Below are 27,502 nucleotides of genomic sequence, written 5' to 3'. Positions count from 1 at the left end.
TGCAATTCTTGAAGTTTTAGTCACTGGCCTGGACATAGAACAATCATCTAGACTTTCCACAAGATAATACCATCTTCTATGATCAACTACTGATATTTTAAGATGTGATGATAATCCATATGATATCCTTGTGGTCCACCATTTTGAATGTTATGACAGAGTTTTGCCAACGTGGGTCGTTTTGGGTTAAGCCTGGTTTCATTTGGCAGATATTGGTCGACTGTCTGTGAAGTTCAAAGTGATGATGACTTTATCCATCTTCAAGGTAAATGTAGATTGCTGGGTAGTGGTGTTGCCTAAATGACTCCCTGGATGATGTTATAAGGTATTTTCATAAGCATTTAATGGTAATGCCCAGTATTAGATCCAAGCGGATGCGATTGGAGAAATCACCTTGTCTTCCTTAAAGAGCCCCAACAGAGGTTTCTGACCAGTTATTATGGTGAAATGCCACCTAGATATACTGGTGGCACTTTTTCACTGCAAATTCCGTGGCCAAATCTTCTTTCTTAGTTTGAGCATACTCCCTTTCTGCCTCTGCCAAGATTTATGATGCAAATGCAATTGGACGTTCTGTCCATTGTCCCAAAGATATAATAATGCTGCCCCTCTTCTGCAGGGGTAGGTGTCACAGGTTACAACACCCGGTCTCAGGGGATCGTAAGTTACAACAGTGATTTTCCAAGTCCATTTCTGATTTTATTTTAACATTACATGGTGAGTTGCCAGCAGGGTCACTAGGTTCATTATGAATTTTCCATAGTAATTTATGAGGCCTAGAAAAGACTGCAACTCCATTGTGCTCCTTGGAGCCATTTTTATGGCCTTCATCTTCTCTTTAATGGGATATAATTGGTTCTTGTCAACCCTGTATTTGATGTGCATTACTGAACTTATCATGAATATACATTTTTCCCTTTTTAGCCAGATACCACAAAATATGTTGCAAAACCTCCTCCAAACTGCCCAAATATTACTTTGCAGTAGGTCCTGAGATTATAACATCATCCACATAAACTGCCACTTTGGTCACCCGTTGGAGGATGGTCTCCAGTACACTTTGAAAGATGGTGCAAGTGAAAGACACTCCAAAAGGCAAGTGAGTGTACTAATACAGTCCTTTGTGAGTATTTATAGTGATGTACTTCCAGGACAACACCTCAGCTGCAGTTGGAGGTAGGTGTGGCTCATATCCAATTTGGAAATACGTGACTCCCAGCTAGCTTCACATACAAATCTTCTGCATTGCAAAGGGTATCCATCTAAGCACTGTTGACTGTCAACTTTTAATCCCTCAGAGAAGACCAAATTGTCAGGTTATAAAACGGGAACTACTGGCTCGGCCCATTCTATAAGTTGCACAAGGCAAATGATGCCACTTTCCTCTAGATGCTCTAATGTGGCCTGTACTTTGGCATGTACTCACAGGGGATTGGCTGTGCCTTGAAGTATTCAGGTCTTGCCTCTGGGTCCACATAGATTTTGACCCTGGCACCTTTTACTTTATTTTCCTGAGGCCTTTTTTAAATACTTCAGGATACTGCCCAATGACCTCATATAGATCACTTTAAAGATCTTTGGTATATCCAGACAGATTTTCTGTAGTCATTCTCTTCCCTAAAGATTGGGAACTGGCACTTGTACCACCAGTAAGAGGAGTTGGATTCTCTGTTACCTGTGTATACGGTGTAACATAAGTGCAGCATGGATGTTATTGCTCATCACGGTATTGTGGAGAAACTTCCCCTCCAGTTCTGGAACTTTCTAACTTCTGACTTCAATCACCCTTCCTTGGCAACTATTGGGAGCCGCAAATATTATCTGCTTGGGACTTGATTGTGCGGTATGGGTGTCACCCAAGGTTGAGGACAGTAGCGTCTATACCATCCTGAAACTCCTGAGCCACATTTTCTGTGTTTTCACGGGAAAGGGCCAGTTCTGTGAGGTCCAGAACTGGTTCAGTCAGAGGCTTCGTTTGGTCCCAACATTATTAATTCCACAAACTAAACGATCCCTTAACATCTCCTGAAGTGCTGACCTGTGCTCACAGTGTTCTGCCAATTTCTTCAGTTTTGTCAAGAATTCAGTAACTTGTTCCCCAGGAAGTCTATTTTTCATGTTAAACCTGTATGGTTGTAATATAACAAATGGTTTGAGGTCACAATGGTCCGCTACCATATCTACCGGTTCTTCAAAAGATATTGACTCCAGGGCTACAGGGTAGGTTAAACTCCATGATGCTGAAATTTGGGGCCCTACAAACAATCAGGACAATGACTTTTTGTCGGTGATCCCCTTCTATCTTGTTTACCTGAAAAAAGGTATCTGGTTCTTTTGGGGTACTAAGGCCAATCCTCCATGCTCACACTGTAAAGTTCCAGTTTCCCAACTAGCGGCATTTTCAATATTTCCCCATCACGGTCTTCATGTAATCATTGAAAGGCAAGGCTGTGTGAAACTTTTCTTGACTCCTGTTGCCAATTTAATATCTCAGGAAACCCGAATGAAAGGAACATTGTCTAATATTAATATAATATTAGACAATATTATATTATCTAGAGTCACCACTTGTGGCGTACAGACAGTTCTGCAGATCCATCCCTGGGTCTACCTTATCTTCTTCTTATATCCAGAAATGATTCCCTCTGGATCAGGTGGGATTTGAACCCAAGCTTCTCATTCCAGGGACACTATAACTGCACCTGAAGAGGGCCCCACAATATATCCAGAGGTGATAGGACACACCTCTGGAGTAGGTGGGACTTGAACCCAGGCCTCCTGACTTGGAGCTTGGGATACTACTACTATACCACAACAACACTTAGGGGTCTGCTTCATTATTTTTCTTTTCTTTTTATAATCCTGGGCACAAACAATGAGGTGATTTTCCCACCACCAAAATCACCGTGATTCTTTTTATTGCTTTATTTGTTTTCCTTTTTAAACACTAACCATCACCAGTAAACATCCCATATAGCCAATTAGATTTTGTTGCCAAGCTGGGTAGAGTAATTGAGATTGGGAGGCAGGAAGTTTTAATTTGGTGTTTGTAAAATTGTAAAATATTAGGGGAGAAAGCATTGCTTGGTCCCTTTAAAAGATAGTGCCTTTTTTCGGTGTTTAGAGATTTAGATTAGATTAGATTACTTACAGCGTGGAAACAGGCCTTTCGGCCCAACAAGTCCACACCGACCTGCCACTCACCCATTCCCCAACATTTACCCCCTTACCTAACACTATGGGCAATTTAGCATGACCAATTCACCTGACCTGCACATCTTTGGACTGTGGGAGGAAACCGGAGCACCCGGAGGAAACCCACGCAGACACGGGGAGAATGTACAAACTCCACACAGTCAGTCGCCTGAGTCGGGAATTGAACCCAGGTCTCTGGCGCTGTGAGGCAGCAGTGCTAACCACTGTGCCACCGTGCCGCCCATTTAGAGATGTCTGTGAACAGCAGCTTGAGTTTGCACGTACTCAGAGAGCCTGAATGGAAACATTTATATCAAAAGGCTATCTTAGCAGGCCAAGCAGCAGTTTTTACCAAGACAACAGACTTCTGAATTTAGCCAATCAATTTGAACCAGGCACTTAAATACCAAAAACCTATTAAATCTGATGGTTTGGACAACATATGACCAACTCTATTGTAAGAAATATTGACATGTCATCAAGGGTATAAAACAAGGAGGTAGGTGGACAAAGACCCCAGAGCAAGCTTCCATTTGCCAGAACTAATGGCCCTCAGCTCTCTCGAGAGAGAATCGCTGGCTCTCACAGCCTCCTCTCTAACTTAGAGAAAGCACCATCGAAATAAGAATGGTACCAAAGATGGAAAAGGTATTCCTGACAGAAGAATTAGTGGAGAAGGCAGGAAACATTCAGGAGGACACATAACCTGGCTGTTATTTCAAGAGACTAAATTCAATTTCTTTTCGTATGAAGTGGGATTTGAATTTATTGGAACAGCTTACCATTAGAATCTTGTTTTATTTGGGAGTAGTATGTAGTTGGAAGGGATTTATTAATAGTTTAGTTAATTTAGATTAGATTAGATTCCTGACAGTGTGGAAACAGGCCCTTTGGCCCAACAAGTCCACACTGACCCAGCGAAGCGCAACCCACCCAGACCCATTCCCCTACATTTATCCCTTCACCTATCATTACGGGCAATTTAGCATGGCCAATTCACCTAACCTGCACATCTTTGGACTGTGGGAGGAAACCCACGCAAGACATGGGGAGAATGTGCAAACTCCACACAGTCAGTCACCTGAGGCGGGAATTGAACCCGGGTCTCTGGCGCTGTGAGGCAGCAATGCTAACCACTAAGAGTTAGATAAATAAATTGTTACTTGGTGATTTTAAAGTGAGTGTCAGGGATTTATTTTATTTAACCACTAGAAGTTGCTAAAAGGACTTTTCACAGTGGTTAGCACTGCTGCCTCACAGCGCCAGAGATCCGTGTTCAATTCCCGCCTCAGGCGACTCTCTGTGTGGAGTTTGCACGTTCTCCCCGTGTCTGCATGGGTTTCCTCCGGGTGCTCCGGTTTCCTCCCACACTCCAAAGATGTGCAGGTCAGGTGAATTGGCCATGCTAAATTGCCCGTAGTGTTAGGTAAGGTGTAGATGTAGGGGTATGGGTGGGTTGCGCTTCGGCGGGTGCGGGGTGTGGACTTGTTGGGCCGAAGGGCCTGTTTCCACACTGTAAGTAATCTAATCTAATTATGGGGTGAGGAGTTCCTCTTTGAGTGTTTGGGTTTTACTTCTCAAAGGGAGGTCATGCAAAGCCCATCAAGGGCAATGCAAACCATCAACAGTAGGTAGAGAGAGGGAGAAGCAACTAAATCAAAATGAAGTTGGGCAAGTGGATCCACTTTTTTTATACATATTTATACCCAGAAGTGCAATCATTCAGACTGAATGAGTTTCCCATACTAACATTACAGTGACTGTTGTGGTCCTGTTCGTTGAGCTGGGAATTTGTGTTGCAGACGTTTCGTCCCCTGTCTAGGTGACATCCTCCGTGCTTGGGAGCCTCCTGTGAAGCGCTTCTGTGATCTTTCCTCCAGCATTTGTAGTGCCGGAAGCAACCACTCCAACACACACAAAAGAAGTTGCATCAAGACACTGTTCAAAAGGGCCACAACACACTGCAGTACACCAGAACTGTAAAAAGAGGAAGAAGGACATCTATACAATGTATTTGCCAAAAACGGATACCCACACAATTTCATCAACAGATGCCTAAGGGAAAGACAACAGAACGAGGACATGCAACAACCCAAAGGACTAGCCACACTACCACACATCAAGAGCATTTCCGAACTGACAGCCAGACTACTGCAACCACTAGGACTCATAACAGCACACAAACCAACAGCCACTCTCAGACAACAACTCACCAGAACAAAGGAGCCGATACCCAGCATGAGCAAAACCAATGTAGTGTACAAAATCCCATGCAAGGACTGCACAAAACACTACATCAAACAAACAGGAAGACAGCTAACGATCCGCATTCATGAACACCAACTAGCCACAAAACGACACGACCAGCTATCCTTAGTAGCCACACACGCAGATGACAAGCAACATGAATTTGACTGGGACAACACTACTATTATAGGACAAGCCAAACAGAGAACAGCCAGGGAATTCCTAGAGGCATGGCACTCATCCACAGATTCAGTCAATAAGCACATCGACCTGGACCCAACATACTGGCCACTGCAACGGACAGCTGGAACTGACAACCGGAAGCGACAGATTCAAACCACTACAAATGCCGGAGGAAAGATCACAGAAGTGCTTCACAGGAGGCTCCCAAGCACTGAGGATGTCACCTAGACAGGGGACGAAATGTCTGCAACACAAATTCCCAGCTCGGCGAACAGAACCACAACAACGAGCACCTGAGCTACAAATCTTCTCACAAACTTTGAATTACAGTGACTTTTTTGTATTTATTTTTCTGTTTTAACTATTAATCACCAGCAGTAATTGACCAGTATCCAATTAAATGTTTACAAGCAAAGACTAGAAGTGAGTGGGAGATAGATCGAGAGGGAAGGGGCTAAATCAAAATGGAGTTGGAAGGGGAGGGAGTCTGCTTTATAACGGGCTCCGGTGATGAGTTCCAACTGGGAAGACCATGGGGCTGATACCAAGGTAACTCATACTCCATGAGCTTCTCAAGGAGTTCCCCATGAGGCCGCAAAAGGATTATCACACCTAAACCTCTATAATGTTTTGAGATATTTGTGCTCCTCCAAATCATGCCTTTTGAGCATCTTTGATTTGAATTACTTTGCCATTAGTTTTAGTTGGTGCAGAAAATATTTTATAGAATGGTTCCAGGAATGAAAGGTAAGCTGGAATTGTTCTCTTTAGTGAAGTTTAAGAAGAGATGTTATAGAAGTGTTCAAAATCATAACAGGCTTCGACATATCGAGAGGGAAAAAACTGTTCCTTATAATGTTAGGGTTGAGAATCACTGGGCAATGGTTTAGGGGTTTAGAAAAAGCAGGAATTGGGCCATGAAGGGTAGGTGATTGCCCAATGGTATTATCATTAGACTATCAATCTAGAGACTCTGATAACATTCTAGGAGCCGGGTTCAAATCCTACCATGGCAGATTGTGGAATTTGAATTCAATAAATATCTGGAATTAGGAGTCTAATGATGATCACAAAATCTTTGGCGGAAAAACCCATCTAGCTCACTAACCCCTTTTCGGGAAGGAAACTGCCATCCTTACCTTATATGGCCTACATGTAACTCCAGATCCACAGCAATGTGAGACTTAACTGCCCTCTGGGCAATTAAGGATAGGTAATAAATGCTGGCCTGGCCAGTGACACCCTCATTCCGTGAATAGGGAACTCGATTTAAGAGTTCTATGCATCAGTTCTGTTTAAGAAAGGGCCTGCTGAAAGTATAAGATCAGTAAACGTCAAACAGTCAGGAGAGATTGCGTTTGGCATAAGATACAGACCGTATGAGTATATAGTTTGGGCATTTAGAGGCAACATGAGAATTCAGTACAGAGTAGAAGTGGTGCTTTTTAACCTGTTTTTTTTGGCTCAAGTTTGTAAGGTCTTTTTACAGGATAATTTGAAGCCCAAAAGCAGGGGCCCAGCACGGAAGAGTGACATCACAGATAAACCATAGATTCATTGGTTGGTGATAGCTACTAATTTAACTAATATTATAGCTTACTTCCAGTTTAAAGGTAAATAAGATAAATCTTTACAGGCTACAAATTTAAAAAGTAGTACAAATTTTTTGAAAGATCAAATTAATAACCAAGTAATTAAAGTAGATGATGTGAACCAGGTGAGGTATTGTCATTACATGATGTGGGAACTGGATGTGGACCTCATTGTGGTTAGTAGTGACTACATCTGTAGCAAGTGTTGGATGCTTGAGGAACTCCGACTCAGATTGATGAGCTGGAGTCCGAGCTTCGATCACTGCAACACCTAAATTTACCTGGATAATGTGTTTCAGGAGGCAGTCACACCCTCTAGGTTAACTACCTTAAATTCGGTCAGTGGTCAGAGACAGGACGGTGTGACTATGAGCAAGGAATGTAGCAGGATCCACGAGGTAGTACTAAAGGACCCTCAGCCCTTGAGCTTGTCTAATAAGCTTGAGATTTTTGCTTCCAATGTGGTTGAGAGTGGGTGTGGTAGGGAGGATGAGCAAACTAACCATAGCGTTGTTGTACAGGGAGCCATTCGAGATGCGAGAGAAATATAGTTATGACTGGGGATAGTATAGTCAGGGGAATAGACACTCTTGCCTGTGGCCAGGATCAAGAGTCCTGAAGTCTGTGTTGCCTGCCTGGTTCCCAGGTTCAGGATATCTCATCTGGGTTGTAGAGGAATTTGGAGTGGGAGGGGAAAGATCCAGTTGTAGTGGTCCATGTAGATACCAACAGCATAGGTAGAAAGATGAAAGAGTTCTGCTGAATGAATATGAGTAACCAGGTGTTATATTAAAAAGCAGAACCAAAGAGGTAATAATCTCTGGATTACTAACTGAGCCACAAGCAAATATTTACGTGGTCAACATGATTAAAGGGTCAAATGTGTGGCTGAAAGATTGATGTGGGAGAAACGGGTTCCAATTCATAGGACATTGGCATTGGTACTGGGGAAGGAGGGAGCTTTTCTGATTGGACAGGTTCCACCGGAATCATGTTGAGATCAGTGTCTTTACAAATCACGTAATTTGGGAGCTTTAAACTAAATAGTTGGGAAGTGGATTCAGTTGCATGGAGGTTAAAACTCTCATAGCAAATAATAGGACAGTGAGTTTTGAAAGGGTCAGGAATCTAACTTCAGGCACAGCAGAAAAGGGAACAACTGAAAGAAGTCAGTGCAGGACTGAGAATGTTGTACTTAAATACCCATCTCGTATAAGAAAGGTAAATGAGTTTGTATGATGTTGTGGGTATCACAGAAAGTTGACTGCTAAGGGATCAGGGCTGGAAACTAAATATGGGAGAAAGTGAGGACTGCAGATGCTGGAGATCAGAGCTGAAAATGTGTTGCTGGAAAAGTGCAGCAGGTCAGGCAGCATCCAAGGAGCAGGAGAAACGACGTTTCAGGCATGAGCCCTTCTTCAGGATTCCTGAAGAAGGACTCATGCCCAAAACGTCGATTCTCCTGCTCCTTGGATGCTGCCTGACCTGCTGCACTTTTCCAGCAACACATTTTCAGCTGGAAACTAAATATCCAAGGACACATGTTCTATCAAAAGAGCAGGTAGATGGGTAAGAGAGGGTGAGGTAACCTTCTTAGTACGAATTGAAATTAAATTGATAACAAGAAGTGATATAAAATAGGAGAGCATTGAATCTGTGTGGGGAGTTGAGGAACCGCAATGGAGAAAAGATCCTAATGTGAGTTCTATACATGCCTCCTAGCTGTAGTCAGGATGTGGGGAAGGAAATAACTCAGGAGATAGAAAAGGCATGAAAGAAAGAACTTTTACGGTAATGATGGGGGACATCAGTATGCAGATGGACTGGGAAAATCAGTTGGCAGCAGAGTTCAAGAAAAGGAATTCATGAATTTTCTACAAGATATTTTTTGGAACAGTTTGTAGTAGGACCCACTAGGGAACCGGCAATTCTGAATTTGATAATGTATAATGAAACAGACTTGATGAGGGAGCTCATCGTGAAGGAAGCCCTAGGGGACGGTGATAGATGTATGATAGAATTCACCCTGCAGTTTGAGATGGAGAAGATTGAATCAGATAAAATCAGATATAGGACAGACGTCAGAGAGTAGTAAGGGTGTGGAAAGCCCTGACTGTAACAGTAGTAGTCTCACCAACTTTAAGGGCATTTAATTGGTCATTGGATAAAAATATGGATGAAAATGGAACAGTGTAGATTAGATGGGCTTCAGATTGGTTTCACAGGTCGGCGCAACATCGAAGGCCGAAGGGGCCTGTACTGTACTGTTATGTTCAATGTTCAATAATGGTATTACAATTGAATAAAGGTAACTATAAAGGCATGAGGGAAGAGCTGGTCAGAGCTGATTGGAAGGGGAGCATCATTGAAGTTTCATGATCATCATTATAGGGACTGGCTTTTAAAGGCACAGTGGTAAGTCCCTACTTTGGAGCCAGGAGTTCTGAGTTCAAGTCCTACCTGTGCCAGAGGAGTGTCATAACGTTTTGTACAGAATGATTGGAAAAGAGACTACCTTTTACATTCCGGATTTTTTATTAGTTGAATTTAAATGTAGCCATCCTGCATAGTGGAATTTGAACTCAAGTCTCCAAGAATTAACATTTGCCCTTAGAGTACTTGCCTCATTGGTATTACCACCATAGTATCAATGTTCAATCTGTCACTAGTAAACTGATAAATATTTTGGGTCTGTCTCATTAGAATGACAACTTTCCATTAAGACTGACTGACCTGAGCTTTTACTTGACACACTGACAACATAACTCACTCATTGATGGAGACCTTTGTCCGAAGTTCCAGCGCCAGGCTGAAATACTTGTGTGGGCAAGACATGTTTTTAGCGCAGGTTGCACAGGTGCCATGTTTGGTCCATTCATTTTGCCTGAAATGTAGGGAAAAATCTTTAAATCATAGTGTATATTTCTGACACTAACATTGAAAAGAAACAGGTCAATTAGTATATCTGACTGGAGGCCTGAGCAGAGCAAGGTTGGCCATTGTTGAACTGGGGACTGATGCAGGTGGTCAGCAGCTTGTGAGCCCAGACCATGTGTGAAAGCCCCCTGTGTTGATTTAGGTTCTTTATAGAAAGATGTAATATATATCTTTTTTAACTTTATTTCTTATTTTTCTAACTTATACAATGAATAACTGTATGGTGACATGTAATTGTAATATTTTTTTCTTTATTTCTCTATTTTATATCTAAGATTTGTACCAAAGGGCAGCATGGTGGCTCAGTGGTTAGCACTGCTGCCTCACAGCAACAGATTCCCGGGTTCAATTCCAGCCTCAGGTGACTGTGTGGAGTTTGCACATTCTCCCCGTGTCGGCGTGGGTTTCCTCTGGGTGCTCCAGTTTCCTCCCACAGTCCAAAGATGTGCAGGTCAGGTGAATTGGCCATGCTAAATTGCCCGTAGTGTTAGGTGCATTCGTCAGAGGGAAATGGTTCTGGGTGGGTTACTCTTCAGAGGGGCGGTGTGGACTGGTTGGGCTGAAGGGCCTGTTTCCACACTGTAGGGAATCTAATCTCATCTAAAGATGGCACCATGTGGGTGACATTGTAAACTTTTCACTGTGCTCCTATAATTCTGTACTTGAGTACATGTGACAATAAACCTAATTCTAATTCTATACTTCAAATTCAACTTTGGAAAACTAACTGCATCCCATACATTTTATTTGTGTAGTCACAGATAAAAAAATGACAAATTATACGGTTCCATACACGAATGGAGTTTCATCAGATTCAGTGGAGGATTTTATTTATGCATGTAACATTTGATTTCTATGAATAAGATATTCCATTAAAGAATAAAAATACTGCCCCTGTTATTGGAGGAAGTAATTAAGTTATCAGGTTTCTGTGTCACACAAGAATACATGGCACCAAATGTTGATCTGGTCTTCAGTTAAAAGCAACTGAATACATTTTTGGCTGTAGACTTTGATGGACTAAAACAATAACTCATTAGTTAGGACTCATTTCATGGAATTCTTTTCAGTATCTGAGGGCATTGCGTGTAGGACAGCATTACCAAGTCTTCATGTGAAACAGAGGTAGTTGAATCACAGGATGATGGAAGGGGACAAGGAAACCAGGGATCAGCTAATAATACTTTCACTCCTTACAACTCCCTCCATTACCATAATAACTCATGCCATCCTGGACAGAAATGTGCTCTGCTGATGTTGCATTGGCTGAATCCATTCCTTATTCTCTTACTTGTCTTCTGAATATATTGTATGCTCCACGCCTTGTTATTCCTGAAAGTCCATATCTCAGCAGATTTGGTGCCAATGGAGATATGTCATACCACACCCAAACAGGTTGGTTAAAAGTACTTTTCGAACTTAACTCAGCACACCACAGTCGTCATAGTAGTCCATTTCGAAGGGCTGCACCAAGTTTATTGAAGCAGCAGATGTGTACCTTAATTGTGTCATTTACTTGCTGAGTAACACAGTTGCTTGTCATATGGCTTTCATTCTTGTGTTCATTGCTTGGGTTTTTCTTGGCTCTAATCTGTTGCCTTTACTTGGCTGGAGGATTTCAATGTCCAGCACTAAGAGTAGCTCAGTAGCAGCACTACTGACCAAGCTGATCAGGTCCTAAAGGATGTAGCTATTAGACTGGGTCTGTGGTAGGTAGTGAGGTAACCAACAAGAGAGAAAATATACATGACCTCATCCTTACCAAAATGTCAGCTGCAATTGCATTTGCCCATGATGTTATTGGTAAGAGTGACCACTGCACAGTCCTTGTGGAGATGAAGTCTTGCCTTCAAGTTGAGAATACTCTCCATTGTGTTGTGTGGCACTATCACCATGCAAAATGGGATAGACCTCAAACAGACATAACAACTCATGTCTGGGCATCCATGAGGTTCTGTTGGTCACAAACAGCAGCAGAATTGCACTGAAACGTAATCTTGTAATCTGACACATAGGAAGATAGTTGTGATTATTGCAGGTCAATCATCTCAGCTCCATGATATTTCGACATGAGCTCCTCAGGATGGTGTCCTCGGCCTAATCATCTTCAGCTGCTTTATCAATGACCTTCCCTCCATGGGAATGTTTGCCGATAACTGCACAATGTTCGCTGCTCCTCAGATATCAAAGCAGTCCATGTTCAAATATAACAAGATCTGGACAATATCCAGGCTTGGGCTGACAAGTGGCAAGTAACATTCTCGCTGTACAAATGCCAGGCAATGACCATCTTCAATAAGAGACAATCAAACCACTGTCCTTTGACTTTCAATGGTGTTACCACCACTGAATTCCACACTATCAACATCCTGGGGGTTACCATTGACCAGAAATTCAGTTAGATTCAGCATATAAATACAATGGTTAAAAGATCAGGTCAGAGGCGAAGAATATTATGGCGATTAATACACCTCCTGATTCCCCAAAGCCTATTCACTCACGACAAGGCACAGATTAAGAAGTGTGATGGAAGATTCCCCACTATTCTAGATGGGTGCAGCTCCAACAACACTCTAAGCTTGACAGTGCCCAGGACAAAGCAGTCCACTTGATTGGCACCATATCCACAAGCATCCACTCCTCCTATCAACAATTGTCAGGAGCAACAGTGTGTACTATCTACAAGATTCATTGCAGAAATTCGCCTAAAATGCTTAGACAGCATCTTCTAAATCCACAACCACTTCCATCTAGAAGGGTAAGGGCAGCAGATACTTGGGAACACCATCACCTGAAAGTTCCTCACCAAGCCATTCACTGTCCTGACTTGGAAATATATCACTGTCCCTTACCTGTCACTGGGTCAAAATCCTGGAATACCTTCCCTAACGGCATCGTGGACTGTAGCAGTTCAAGAAGGCAGCTCAGCACCACCTTCTTAACAGCAACTAGGGATAGGCAGTAAATGCTGGCTAGCCATTGATGCCCACAGCCCACAAGTGAATCAAATAAAAAAGTGGCTGCCAGTTATCTCTGAACATCCAGCTGGGATGTTTGCTTTGATCAGGGACAGTGAACTGGAGCAAGAGAAAAGCATCATGGCAGTTTTCCATGAACCTTGTGCACACTGGCACAATCTTTTAAGTTGTGTACCAGCTTTACATTGGTGGAGTCAAAGCCTTTCCGCTTCGTTGATGATCTGACTGTCCCTTAATGGCCACTTGCCACACGTGTGTGGTCTATAATGCCCTGCACCTGGGGAAAACCACCCAGTACTGCAAACTGGGCACTTGCTCATTCTGACATAATTACTGGTAAAGCGGACATTGATAAAAAGCATTTCATCTGTATGATGCATTTGTGTCCAGTTCACTGCAAGGTCCTGCAATACCTATGGCATAGCAGGATGCAGAGACAAAAAGGTTGAGTGTGGTGGTGACCACCAAAGGCACTTGGCAGCATCTCTGATGTGAGACCCTAAGCCTGCTGAGGCACTGCTGCTCCAACATGACCAGGAAGGTAATTATTTTTCTGTACGTCCTGTGCTGTGGCTATCATTTCCTATAAGCTGCTCTCTTCCCATTTCTCCTGTGGAGAGGTAGATCTGTGAGGAGAAAGGTGCTGCTGGTAGTGCTCTTGCTGCTAGTGTTATTGATGCTTTTGGTCATTTGGTCCCCATCTGAGATGCAACCTAAAACAGTATAGAGACTCCTATACTGATGATGGATCATAGCTGCAAAATGGAAATTAGACACACAACTCTACACAAAAGTGGCAGTCACTTTTAAGATAGTGAAAATAATCTCTCAAGCAAGGACTTGCAAGCAAAGTCCTTTCACACAATTAGGCAAGCAATCAGTTTTGGCACTTGAAGGGAATTTCTTTATCCTCTGAATTGCCAATGTGCTCTCAGCTTGTTTTCATTTGGGCATTCCAGAACATCCAGTGAACTGTATGCACTTACAGAACAATTTACAAACACTCGTTAATATTCTCAGTGATTAATAGCATATTGCAGTTGCTGATGGGCTTGGCCTGAGGCTCAGTTTTCCAGCATTTATTTTGTCTCAGATCTCCAACATCTGCAGCATTTTGCTTTTACGTGAATTATTTTTGGTTGCTTAGATCTGAACATTGTACTTGTCAAGTATGTTTGTTTGAAAATCATACAAAATGTAACATTGCAGCAGGAAATCTAGCCCAGAAGTATTTGAGTTTTCCTGAATCTGTCAACAGCTTAAGAGCCCAACTCTAATTAATATTCAGTTGTGGTGACACGTGATAATGCGCATACATATTATATCATGTTATAGGATGAAGAATTTTATTTCTTTCAAACATTTAGGCACTAATTCATAGTTTCTAATAAATGTGGGAGGGAATAGCACAATATGAGGATCATCAATAAGACTGAAGTTTATTTGCACTGTTCATTTATCTCTCCTCTGCTGTTGATGTTGACCCTGCTGTGCAACAGCGGGTGAACTGAGAGAAAAACAGCACCTTCCAGTGTTGCTCTCTAACCACGTCACAGAAATATGCATGAGGGTCTCAAAAGATATCCCATTCACCCAATAGCCCCATCACTAACAACAGTAACGTGCCCCTGATCCAATAGTGATTTCTCAAATCCTGCCTGAATCTATCACATTCTGGATTAGTGGTGCTGGAAGAGCACAGCAGTTCAGGCAGCATCCAACGAGCAGCGAAATCGACGTTTCGGGCAAGAGCCAATCTATCACAGTCAGCTAGCAGCTTGTAAAACTATTAATGCAGTCATTGTAGTAGACACTACTTACCAAAACTTAAAAGGATCTTCACTAATCAGACTTGGCCAGTACTTCCTCATGTCAGTCCAAAGATCCTGAAATAGAGTAACAAGAGAATTGAAAATCAGATTTCCATTTTTCTCAATGATGTTCTATGCACAAAAATTGCAACTGCATCAAGCACTATGGCTTATAAGTATAGTGCAAGAGTGGACATAATAAAATAAAAATGGAGCTGAATTAAGCATTCTCTAGTCCTTTTAGGACTTTGGGATAGAATTTGTACACATTTTTAACATAAGAGGAAATAGACCCAAACTTAGAAATTCTACAGTTATTAGGAATAAAGTGACAATATCCATGAGGGTGAAGAAGTATTTTCAGCCTAAGAGAAACATTACTTTGGAAATAAATTATTCTTTTTCCCCAAAATATAGTTTATTCATAAAATTTGCAAACAAAATATATTACAAAAACACTGACTTGAACATTACAGGACCTGTGAGAAAATTCAACTTGTATGACTATAACAGTTTTCATATTTAACAAATACATTCCATGTCAAGAATGCAAGCCAATGGTAAAAAATGTATAATTACAAATAGGGTGTGAAGTTCTCTACATAACATCTTCACTCCAAGGTGCCCCATTAAATTTTAAATATTCTTGATTTGCAACATACATGCTTTATGAGGTACATGGCCTGACAAATATTACAGTTTGCAGACCCTCAGTGTACTGTGCCTGAACAGCCTCAGATGGTGATCTTTCCCCGCTGCATCTCTGCAATGGTTACCCCAAGCTTCAGTGGGTCCATCAGCATGTCATCTTGGAATATGCCAAAGTGCAACACTTGATCAAAAACAACTCCTTACACTGGAGGACCAGTAAGTTTTAGAAAGAGTATCTTTCACTGAGGATCCTCCAGGCTTAGGAGAAAGTGAGGACTGCAGATGCAGGAGATCAGAGTCGAAGAGTGTAGTGTTGGAAAAGCACAATAGGTCAGGCAGCATCTGAGGAGTAGGAGCGAAGAGCATCTTTCCTGATGAAGGGCTTATGCTCGAAACATCGACTCTCCTGCTCCTCTGATGCTGCCTGACTGGCTGTGCTCCTCCAGGCTTAGTTGATATTTGTCTAGATGCACATCTCTGGGAACACTGTGGAGAGCGTAGAATGCTGCATCATGGAGCTGTACAGGATGAACCTCAGTGGGTGGTAAGGACAGGCCAGGGAACTATAGACCAGTTAGTCTGATGTTGTGATGAGCAAGTTGTTGGAGGGAATCCTGAGGGACAGGATGTACATGTATTTGGAAAGGGACTTCGAAATTGACGTTTCGGGCAAAAGCCCTTCATCAGGAATGATTTCGAAGCTACTTGGATGCTGCCTGAACTGCTGTGCTCTTCCAGCACTAATCCAGAATCTGGTTTCCAGCATCTGCAGTTATTGTTTTTACCTCTATGTATTTGGAAAGGCCAGGACTGATTAGGGACAGTCAACATGGCTTTGTGTGTGGGAAATCATGTCTCACAAATTTGATTGAGTTTTTTGAAGAAATAACAAAGAGGATTGACGAGGGCAGAGCAGTAGATGTGATCTATAAGGACTTCAGTAAGGCATTTGACAAGGTTCCCCATGGGAGACTGGTTAGCAAGGTTAGATCTCACGGAATAAAGGGAGAACTAGCCATTTGGATACAGAACTGGCTCAAAGGTAGAAGACAGAGGGTGGTGGTGGAGGGTTGTTTTTCAGACTGGAGGCCTGTGCCCAGTGGAATACCACAAGGATCGGTGCTGGGCCCTCTACTTTTTGTCATTTACATAAATGATTTGGATGCGAGCATAAGAGGTACAGTTAGTAAGTTTACCAAAATTGGAGGTGTAGTAGACAGCGAAGAGGGTTACCTCAGACTACAACAGGATCTTGACCAGATGGGCCAATGGGCTGAGGAGTGGCAGATGGAGTTTAATTCAGATAAATGCAAAGTGCTGCATTTTGGGAAAGCAAATTTTAGCAGGACTTATACACTTAATGCTAAGGTCCTAGGAAGTGTTGCTGAACAAAGAGACCTTGGAGTGCAGGTTCATAGCTCCTTGAAAGTGGAGTCGCAGGTAGATAGGATAGTGAAGGTGGCGTTTGGTATGCTTTCTTTTATTGGTCAGAGTATTGAATACAGGAGTTGGGAGGTCATGTTGCGGCTGTGCAGGACATTGGTTAGGCCACTGTTGGAATATTGCATGCAATTCTGGTCTCCTTCCTATCGGGAAGATGTTGCGAAACTTGAAAGGGTTCAGAAAAAATTTACAAGGATGTTGCCAGGGTTGGAGGATTTGAACAAGAGGGAGAGGCTGAACAGGCTGGGGCTGTTTTCCCTGAAGCGTCGGAGGCTGAGGGGTGACCTTATAGAGGTTTACAAAATTATGAGGGGCATGGATAGGGTAAACAGGCAAAGTCAAAAGAGACCTAAGGGGCAACATTTTCACGTAGAGGGTGGTACGTGTATGGAATAAGCTGCCAGAGGATGTGGTGGACGCCGGTACAATTGCAACATTTAAGAGGCATTTGGATGGGTATATGAATAGGAAGGGTTTGGAGGTATATGGGCCGAGTGCTGGCAGGTGGAACTAGATTGGGTTGGGATATCTGGTTGGTATGGATGAGTTGGACTGAACGGTCTGTTTCCATGCTGTACGTCTCTATGACTCTAAAAAAAGCAATGCATCTCAGAAGATAAAGTATTGATGGGTTCTTCTTCTTAGAAAAGTGAATAATCAGCTCATCAATGTACAGTATTCCAGTACACCTTGTTTAATGTAGCTGCAAAGGGCATGCTTCGGGTTAGGTTCTATAGCTCGTATTCTTAATAACTAAGAATTCTCATTTCTAAAAATCAGAAGATCTTAAAAGAAAGAGAACACAATCCTTGTTCTCTTGTTGCCTTGTAAACATTCTGTAACCAATTTTGGGGAGGAAACACTTCACGTACTGAGAAGTTCAAAAACACATAAATCACATGCTGCCAGTAGAAAGAGTTGCCCTGGAAGATTTCACATGTATTGTATACCAGTCTATTAAAACTTTGGGAACTGGTTTAGGTCATATAGGGAGTGATCTTGGACTGATTTCAGAACTTTGATTGGGTTGCAAGATTTGCTTGGAACATTTAAAACACAAAAAAGGAAAACATACTTATGATGGGCAAATAGGAAAGGTAGCAGTGGCACATTTCCACTTGAATGGAAAAAAGGCTACATGACAGATTGGCTGAATGGGGGGTTAGAGACACAACAAATTCTGTCTGTGCCACCTCTTCACTATATTGTCCTCTCTCTTAGCTTAATTTCTTAGCACTTACCTGGAGCCTGTCAGACTCTGAGGCTTGCATTGCATTTAATGTAGAAGGAGAGGCAGGCAGCTTGCCAATTTGATACACTGAACAGTCAAGGGAGTGAGTGAGGACTGCAGATGCTGAAGAATCAGGGCTCAAAAATGTGTTGCTGGAAAAGCGCAGCAAGTCAGGCAGCATCCAAGGAGCAGGAGAATAGACGTTTCGGGCATAAGAAGGGCTTATGCCCGAAACGTCGATTCTCCTACTCCTTGGATGCTGCCTGACCTGCTGCGCTTTTCCAGCAACACATTTTTGAGTCAAGGGAGTGACCATGTTGCTGTGCAATGGGACAAGTCCTTAGTGAGATCAAGCCAGTCATGATCAAGGGGCTTATCCTATTCCAGTACAGAGCTTTGGCCATGGTCAGCCCCACAGGTAAGAGCAATTGTTCTGGGGATTAAAGAGATGTCACTCAAGCTGCTGTAAAGACATCAGTCCAGGGAGAATGCCAATTTCTTTTCTTGTGAGACAAAGGAAATTATGGAAAACAATGGCAGTCAGTGGTAGAGCATTAGGTGGCAATACAGGTGCAAGAGAGCTGGTGAGCTGTCCTCAGTGAATGAGCAGGAAATTCAGAGGGCAGAAGGGGTTTGCAGTTTGGGAGGATGAGGCAGTGGACAGCCTTTGTGTAAATATAATGCTTGTAATAAATGAGCTTTGTAGTTTCTGAAATTTAAGACTTCCTGAAGCACAGTGGTAGTCTCCCTATCTCTGAAACAAGAGGTCTGGGTTCAGACCCCACCTGCTCCAGAAGTTTGCAATAATGTCTCTGAATTAAATTAGATTTGCTTTATTGTCGCATATACTCAAATGTATACAGTGAGAAGTTGACAAGTCGCTACTTACAGCGCCATCTTAGCTATAAGGTACCTAGATACAGATCTTCAGTACAAATTCTTAAGGAAAGAAAATAGAAAAATAAAGAAATAACAAAGACCAATGTTGCAGATCATAGGAATAAATTAGAAAATAGAGAAATAAAACATTGAGAACAACAGTCCTTTCAACACCATCCATGCTGGCACCGAGCTTCCAGGTGGCATGAGGCCTTGACTCTCGATCACCAGGCTTCATCCTAAAGCTCTTGAGACCGGGAGACCACTCTGGAATCACCTCAGAAGTTCATGCTGAGGCCACGCCAGGCAGAAACACTGCCACAGGCCACTGAAAAGCCATCATGCCAGGCTGAGAGATCACTATGTGTCGCCAAGAGACCACAACACTGGGCCACCAAGAGACTGCCACACCAGGCTGGGAGATCACCATGCCAGGCCAGGGGTCTATCATGCTGGGCCGAGAGATGCCTTGCTGGGCTGAAAAACCTCCATGCCAGGCCGAGAGCCCGACACACTATGCCACACTATGCCAGGAGACTGCCTTGCTGTGTTTGTACCAAGGCTGAGAGTCCGAGTCTACACCGAGGCTGAAGGCTGGGATTCCGAGTTCATGCCATGGCCAGCAGTTCAAGTCCATGACAAGGCTGAGAGTTCAGGACATCACCGAGATAAAAGAAGAGAAACAAAACCCAAGAGATAAAAGAAGAAAAAGTAATCGATGGAATGGATGAGGTATCCTACTCTGCCTCCATCTTGGAAAATGCTGAGCAGGTAGATGACAAAATAGATCAATGAACCTTAATGAGAAGTGTATGCAGTGGCAGAGTTAGAGTGAATTGTGACTGTTTGTGTGAGGTAGCAGAGATGAAATAATGACAATTGCGCATCACAGAAACTCATTAACCTTCTTCCTGCATCGCTGGACGTCACCTGGGACGTTGCACTGACCTGGTCTGCTATCTTACTTCAGGTTGGCTGAGACTGGTGTAATAGCCTCCTTTAGGAGAAAGTGAGGACTGCAGATGCTGGAGATTAGAGCTGAAACTGTGTTGCTGGAAAAGCGCAGCAGGTCAGGCAGCATCCAAGGAGCAGGAGAATCGACATTTCGGGCATGAGCCCTGCTGAAACATCGATTCTCCTGCTCCTTGGATGCTGCTTGACCTGCTGCGCTTTTCCAGCAACACATTTTCAGCGCTAATAGCCTCCTTTGCCAGTCAGCAGGAAATTGCATTCCCTTCGTGTAGTGATTGGAACCAGGTGGATCTTGTTGACTACAAGGTCCTTGATTGGGACTCTTAACCTGGGCCAATTAGGAAGACTTGACTGACCAGTATAAACAGGGGATTAGCACTAGTGCACTTAGGCGATAGTGTGGGGGTTAAAAAATATATAAACAGGGGATTTAGAATTTTTTCAGTTCAGCGGACTGACTCCAAGCTGGCTGGCTAGCTACAGACAGTGTACTATGCACAAGTAAATAAAGGATAACTTGGTGGAGAGAGACCAGCCTCTGTGCAGTAATTTCACTTCCTTCATAGAACGATAGGATACCGACAGTGTTGAAGCAGGCCACTTGGCCCATTCCAACTTTCCGAAGGACATCCCACCCAGATCCACTGCCCCCGTCTTCTGTCTCTGCATTTCCCATAATCCACCCAGCCTACAAATCCTGACACTATGGGCAATTTAGCATGGCCCAATCCACCTAACCTGCACATCTTTGGACTGTGGGAGGAAACCAGAGCACCCGGAGGAAACACATGCAGACACAGGGAGAATGTGCAAACTCCACATAGAACATAGAACATTACAGTGCACTACAGGCCCTTTGGCCCTTGATGTTGCACCGACTTTGAAACCAATCTGAAGCCCCTCTAACCTACACTATTCCATAATGCCCCATATATTTATCCAAAGACAATTTAAATGCCCTTAAAGTTGGTGAGGCTACTACTGTTGTAGGCAGGGCGTTACACGCCCTTACTACTCTCTGAGTAAAGAAACTTTTTCTGACATCTGTCTTATATCTATGATCTTATATCTCAATTTAAAGCTACGTCCCCTCGTGCTAGCCATCACCATCCAAGGAAAAAGGCTCTCACACTCCACCCTATCTAATCCTCTGATGATCTTGTATGTCTCTGTCAATTCACCTCTTAACCTCTCTAACAAAAACAGCCTCAAGTCCCTCAGCCTTTCCTCATAAGACCTTCCCTCCATGCCAGGCAACATCCTGGTAAATCTCCTCTTCCTAATGTTTCCACAGACAGTCATTGGAGGGTGGAATCAAACCCAGGTCCCTGGTGCTGTGAGACCACAGTGCTAACCACTGCGCTGCTGCTTACTTCCACCTGACCCAGTAGAACCTCCAGGTGTCTGATGGCAAACCAAGATTCTCTGGGCCATTTTCTTGGAGCTAACAATGCAGGATCACAGAGTTGCAGCATCTGAAGTGCTGCCCAGCCAGGGTCCAAGTATGGCACCAGCAACGTGAATGTTGCAAAATCCCAGTTTCAGGGAACACTTCCACCTCTCTGGCTGCACAGTTCCATCAGGCAGGGGCCAAGGAGGTTGATTTTATAATCAATGAGATGAAGAGCTGAAGATTGCATGTGAAAAGTTGCCATGCTTCATGGTAGACTGGGAACATGAACCACACGATAGTACACACTTGCCAAGAAATGGGAAAATTCAGCCTTTTGATTCATCTTTTAACTCATAAATATCTACCAGTCCAATAATTAATCATCAGAAATTCTGATACATAGTTATAGTTTATTTCCAAAACATTCATCATTCTGCATTTGTGCTGCTGAATTTTGTATTTTGGAATTTTTGAATTTTGTTTGATCACCAGTGATAATGGTGTGATATATTCACAGTTAAATCTCTTGATGAAAATATAGTTTACATTTTTATCTTAGAAACATCTGCCAAACTGAGATTCTGCAAATTTAGTACTTAGGTTCCACAGTTCAAATCAATGCAAAATCTCTACTGCTGGCAAGCTGCCTATTGTCTGATGACACTGATTCCTGTTTTAACTCAACTTTTTAAAAAACTTACATGTTAATCATGTCAAATTATTTATTCTCCCCATGTCAACTCTGGCTTTATTGGTTGCACACTTGTCATCATTCACAAGGTTCCAGTTTGAAATCTCACTCCAGGGCTTGAGCACAGAACTCCATGCTGACATTCCAATACAGCACTGAGGAAGCATTGCAATAACAAAGATACTATATTTCAGATAATACCTTAAACCAAAGCTCCACTTACTTGGATATGTAAATGTGAAATCTCCCATCGATCTATTTCGAAGAAGAGTAGGGAAGATACCTTTGGCTTTTTGGTGAACATTCATCCCCGACAAACAGATTGTCTGGACATTAATTCCAACTGTTTTTTGGTTCTTTAATGAGCCTAAATTGGCTGCTGTGTTTGCTGCAAGGGAGCACTGACTGTATGTCAAAACTTACTTTATTTGTAAAGCACTCTGAGGCATCCAGTGGTTATGAAGAGTACAATGTAAATGTAAACCACCTCATCCATCAGCAGCTCCACGTATCTGTTGGCGAATCAAGGTGCTTTTCTGGGTCATCTTTTTGGAAACAACAGTATCATATAATTGTTCATCACTGGAAGATGTGTCCAGGTGGAAGAAGTGATGTGACCGCTTAATTTGATTTTTTTTCCTTACCCCAATATCCTTTTGAGCTAATTTCCAAGTACGATTGCAGGATTCTTTCCCATTTGGCCTGGAATTAAATAAAAGTTATGCATTTAATTCTGGATAGTTGTTGAGTCCAGTGAAGCACAATTACAATAGTCAACTCATTCAATTCTGTTTGAGAATTCCAATCTAACCAATACATCTATTAAAATTGCAAATTCAACCATGTCAATTTGGCCAGAACAAATAACTCCAGCGATCAATCGAAGTTAGCACATTGTACCCACATAAACATGTACAATCCCGTTAAATGACTGTTTAAAAATGCTGTATCATTTATTCTAATCAAAATGCAAATTTTTCCCACCCAAAGACTGAGACTGGAGTTCCCCTCCCATGTCAGGCTATGAAAATTGGAAATCTCCAGACTTGCTTCACCACCTTGGAAAACAGTGGTCCAAAAGGTGTGGCCTTCATAATCGGAGTGGGAAACAAGTGTGGGTTGGAGTTGATCTTCAGGTAATGCTACTGAACTAGTAATTCTGAGCTGCAGGGTAATATTCTTAGTAACAAGGATCAGGACTAAGTTTAGGAATTTGACAGCTCCACTCGTTGCAGAGTTGGGGAATATAACATATTAAAATCTTTGAAAAGACTGATAATTCCTTATAAAATAACCAAATTCAATCATTTTATTAGCACGGATGTAGTGTTCAGTGAAATACTCTTGGTATTATGTAAACCGTCAACGAAGACAGCACAGATGAAATTGGATGTGGAAAATGACGAAAACTATTGTTAGACAATTTGGATATAATTGTATTTTATTAATGGAATATAACCTCTCAATGAAAGACATTAAAGAAGTATTATTGATATCAGAGGTAGAAATTTAGAAATCAAAAAGTCAATTCTGCTGAAGTTACATAGACAATTTAGTCATCTGTCTTCTAAAAGAGTAAAACCTTTTCATAAAGAATGAAGAAATAAAGGATGGACATATAATAAGCTAATAGAAGAAACAATGATAGATGTGAGATTACTCAGTAATATCGAAGGACACATCGTGGCCTATAGTGAACCTTCTCTTAGCAAAAGACTTCAATAATGTCATAACTATAAATTTAAAAGCTATGAAGTAATGAATAAAATGCAATTTATATTTTTTAGTTTGGAAACTTGATTTTGTCCGTTAACAATAGTACATAGTACAGTTAAGAAAATTATTGTGGGTAAGATGATGGAGTTGGTCTACCAACAAGTTTCTCACTTATAATTGGTGGGTGTGGTGGAGGGGGAAGGTAGTCTACTAATCATTAATTCAGAGATATCTATGCAATTAGATAGACAGATAACTGAAGAAGGCATTTGGTATGCTTTCCTTTATTGGTCAGAGCATTGAGTATAGGAATCGGGAGGTCATGTTGTGGCTGTACAGGACATTGGTTAGGCCACTATTGGAATATTGCGTGCAATTCTGGTCTCCTTCCTATCAGAAGGATGTTGTGAAACTTGAAAGGGTTCAGAAAATATCTACAAGGATATTGCCAGGGTTGGAGGATTTGAGCTACAGGGAGAGGTTGAATAGGCTGGGGCTGTTTACCCTCGAGTGTTGGAGGCTGAGGGGTGACCTTATAGAGGTTTACAAAGTCATGAGGGGCATGGAATAACAGACAAGGTCTTTTCTCTGGGGTGGGGGAGTCCAGAACTAGAGGGAATTGGTTCAGGGTGGGAGGGTAAAGATATAAAAGGGACCTAAGGAGCAATTTTTCCACAGACAGGGTGGTGCATGTATGGAATGAGCTGCCAGAGGAAGTGGCGGAGGCTGGTACAATTACAGCATTTAAAAGACATCTTTACAAAATTATGAGGGACATGGATAGGGTAATTCGGCAAAGTCTTTTCCCTGGGGTGGGGGAGTCCAGAACTAGAGGGTATAGGTTTAGGGTGAGAGGGGAAAGATATAAAAGTGACCTACGGGGCAACTTTTTCACACATTCCATACGTGTATGGAATGAGCTGCCAGAGGAAGTGGTGGAGGCTGGTACAATTGTAACATTTAAGAGGCATTTGGATGGGTATATGAATAGGAAGGGTTTGGAGGGATATGGGCCAGGTGCTGGTAGGTGGGACTAGATTGGGTTGGGATATCTGGTCGGCGTGGACAAGTTGGACTGAAGGGTCTGTTTCCATGCTGTACATCTCTATGACTATGACTCTAAATGGGACTAGATTACAATACCTGGTTGACATAGACAAGTTGGACCAAGGGTCTGTTTCCATGCTGTACATCTCTATGACTATGACTCTAAATGGGACTAGATTACAATACCTGGTTGACATAGACAAGTTGGACCAAGGGTCTGTTTCCATGCTGTACATCTCTATGACTATGACTCTAAATGGGACTAGATTACAATACCTGGTTGACATAGACAAGTTGGACCAAGGGTCTGTTTCCATGCTGTACATCTCTATGACTCTATGAAAATAATTATTATGAATACAGCAGCAGAATGTATTTTTAGAAATGGGATATATAAAAGGAACCATGTAGTAGTAGACTACATGATTCATAAAATTTTGACACTGCAATAGCATGAGCTGAGGTAAAAACAATGACTGCAGATGCTGGAAACCAGATTCTGGATTAGTGGTGCTGGAAAAGCACAGCAGGTCAGGCAGCATCCAAGGAGCAGCGAAATCGACGTTTCGGGCTGATGAAGGGCTTTTGCCCAAAATGTCGATTTCGAAGCTCCTTGGATGCTGCTTGAACTGCTGTTCCCTTCCAGCACCACTAATCCAGAATAGTATGAGCTGTACAATCTGAGAATTTTTGGAGATGGTGGGAGACTATAGTCCATATCAGGTATATAAAACAAAGAACTGTGGATGCTGGAGATCTGAAACAAACAAAACAAATTGATGAAGAAACTCAGCAGATCTGACAGCATCTGTGAAGAGTTAGCGTTTTGGTCCATTGACCCATCTTCGGACTAATATCGGATGCTTCAACCAAACTAAAAAGGTATCAAAATAAAATAAATAATTTGGTATTTTAGTTGATGTCTATAAAATATGCTGTATGCCATCATATCCTGCAGACATGGTTGGCACTGAGCTTACCAGTGGGCACAATATGCCCACTCCCCAAAGCTACTTTATAATAATTTCTACACAGTACAGTAAAGACACCATTAATGTTCAAACCTATTATTTCCAAACCATAAATCGGTAGAAAGCCTACACACATAATGAATGCTAATTCACTGCGGAGATGAGATTCCCTCAAATACCTGTAATGTAATGATAGAGGATAGAAAGATAGATGTCATAGATGGAAGCTTCAGATTGACTTCCTGTGCTTAATGTCCCAAAAGAGGAATTGTGAACTAGGCATCCAAACCATCCGAAAATGAAGCTGCTTTTCATTTTGATGGAAAGGAAGGCATTTAATGGTTGATTTGTAATGAGTCATGTGAAAATATTCTCAATCAGTCCTGCAATATGCCTGTGGCAAAATTAAACTGCTAAGCTCTTACAGATATTATGGAACTTATGCTAAATAAAAGTAGTTGATAAATAATTAATATTTATTTTTAATTACCACAGTCCATGAATCGTCCAGCCATCCACCTGATCTGGAATCATGCAGGGAAGTTTTGATAAAGTCTAAGAAAATGAAAATAATTATTTTCAGGGTTTTTTTGTATTTATTTCTGCATCATGGATCTTTCACTTGAATACACGGCAGCATTTGTAAATAATTAGATTGTAAATTATTTTTAGAAGTTCAAGTGATAGTGTGGTACTATAGTATAATCTATTTTTCTAAAAAAAAATTAGAACCATTTCAGAGCAACAATATTAAGGAGCTACCACAGAGATTCAGGTAAAGATTGAATCTGGTAGAGATAGCTGTTTTGCATGCATTGCTGTGGGGAGGTGTCACTTCACAGTGGTTATCTTTCACACTTAGATCAAAATGAAGAGGATTAAATATACTTTGGGCACATTTCTAACCTAATGAATGGGGTTGCTGTGTCACAACCTGCAATTTATACACAACAGCTTTGAATCTAATGATGTTAACCTTTTGTGTTTTGGAGAAGAAAATCTTCTGCCCTCTCCTTTGATGAGTTTGTTGATATTTAATCAGGTAGGAACACAATGGGGGGGAACACCAACTCCAACTCCTTTGTGATTCCATCCCAGTTAAGCATTTGGCAGGAAGGTCCGTGCACAGCATTCCCAACATACTGGCGCTTGATGCCCTTAAGTGGCCAAATATTGCTCACTTAAGGACCTCATTGTGCCCTCACTGATATTAAGTCAAAGTGAATGAACACTAAGAAAAAGAAAGAAATCCATTTATGTCTTATCGTGTTGACTTTGAGGTAACAACCCTATTGCTTAACAAGAGCAATGTCAACAAAACCATTTTTGACACTGAACAGGGAGGTATCAGTCCAAATGGCTAAAATCCTGATCCAAGAAGTAGAGTTATGATCATCGTAAGAGCAGAGGCACAGAGGTTTCAGAAGAAAATTCCAGAATGCAGGGTTAAGATAGCTGAAAACACAGCAGCTAATGGTGGAATAATTAAAATCAAGGATGCACATTAGATTCCCTACAGTGTGGAAACAGGCCCTTCAGCCCCACAAGTCCACATCTACCCTCTG

General features: G+C 42.0%; 1 protein-coding gene across 2 annotated transcripts in view; it reads right to left on the bottom strand.

Annotated features, from left to right (window-relative positions):
• Positions 1-27,502, bottom strand: part of rnaset2l (ribonuclease T2, like) — a 59,462-nt gene that overhangs the window by 19,353 nt on the left and 12,607 nt on the right. For both annotated transcript variants that reach the window (XM_072549204.1, XM_072549205.1), the window contains exons 4-7: positions 26,428-26,492; positions 22,848-22,905; positions 14,954-15,018; positions 9,988-10,101 (exon numbers count right to left, since the gene is read on the bottom strand). In XM_072549204.1, coding sequence (XP_072405305.1) covers positions 9,988-10,101; positions 14,954-15,018; positions 22,848-22,905; positions 26,428-26,492 — 302 coding nt within the window. The remainder of the gene's footprint in view (positions 1-9,987; positions 10,102-14,953; positions 15,019-22,847; positions 22,906-26,427; positions 26,493-27,502) is intronic.

The sequence above is a fragment of the Chiloscyllium punctatum genome, chromosome 29 (genome assembly GCF_047496795.1).
Source record: "Chiloscyllium punctatum isolate Juve2018m chromosome 29, sChiPun1.3, whole genome shotgun sequence".
NCBI lineage: Eukaryota > Metazoa > Chordata > Chondrichthyes > Orectolobiformes > Hemiscylliidae > Chiloscyllium > Chiloscyllium punctatum.
The sequence above is the reverse complement of the archived record's forward strand: the minus strand, read 5'-3'. Positions and strand labels throughout refer to the sequence as shown.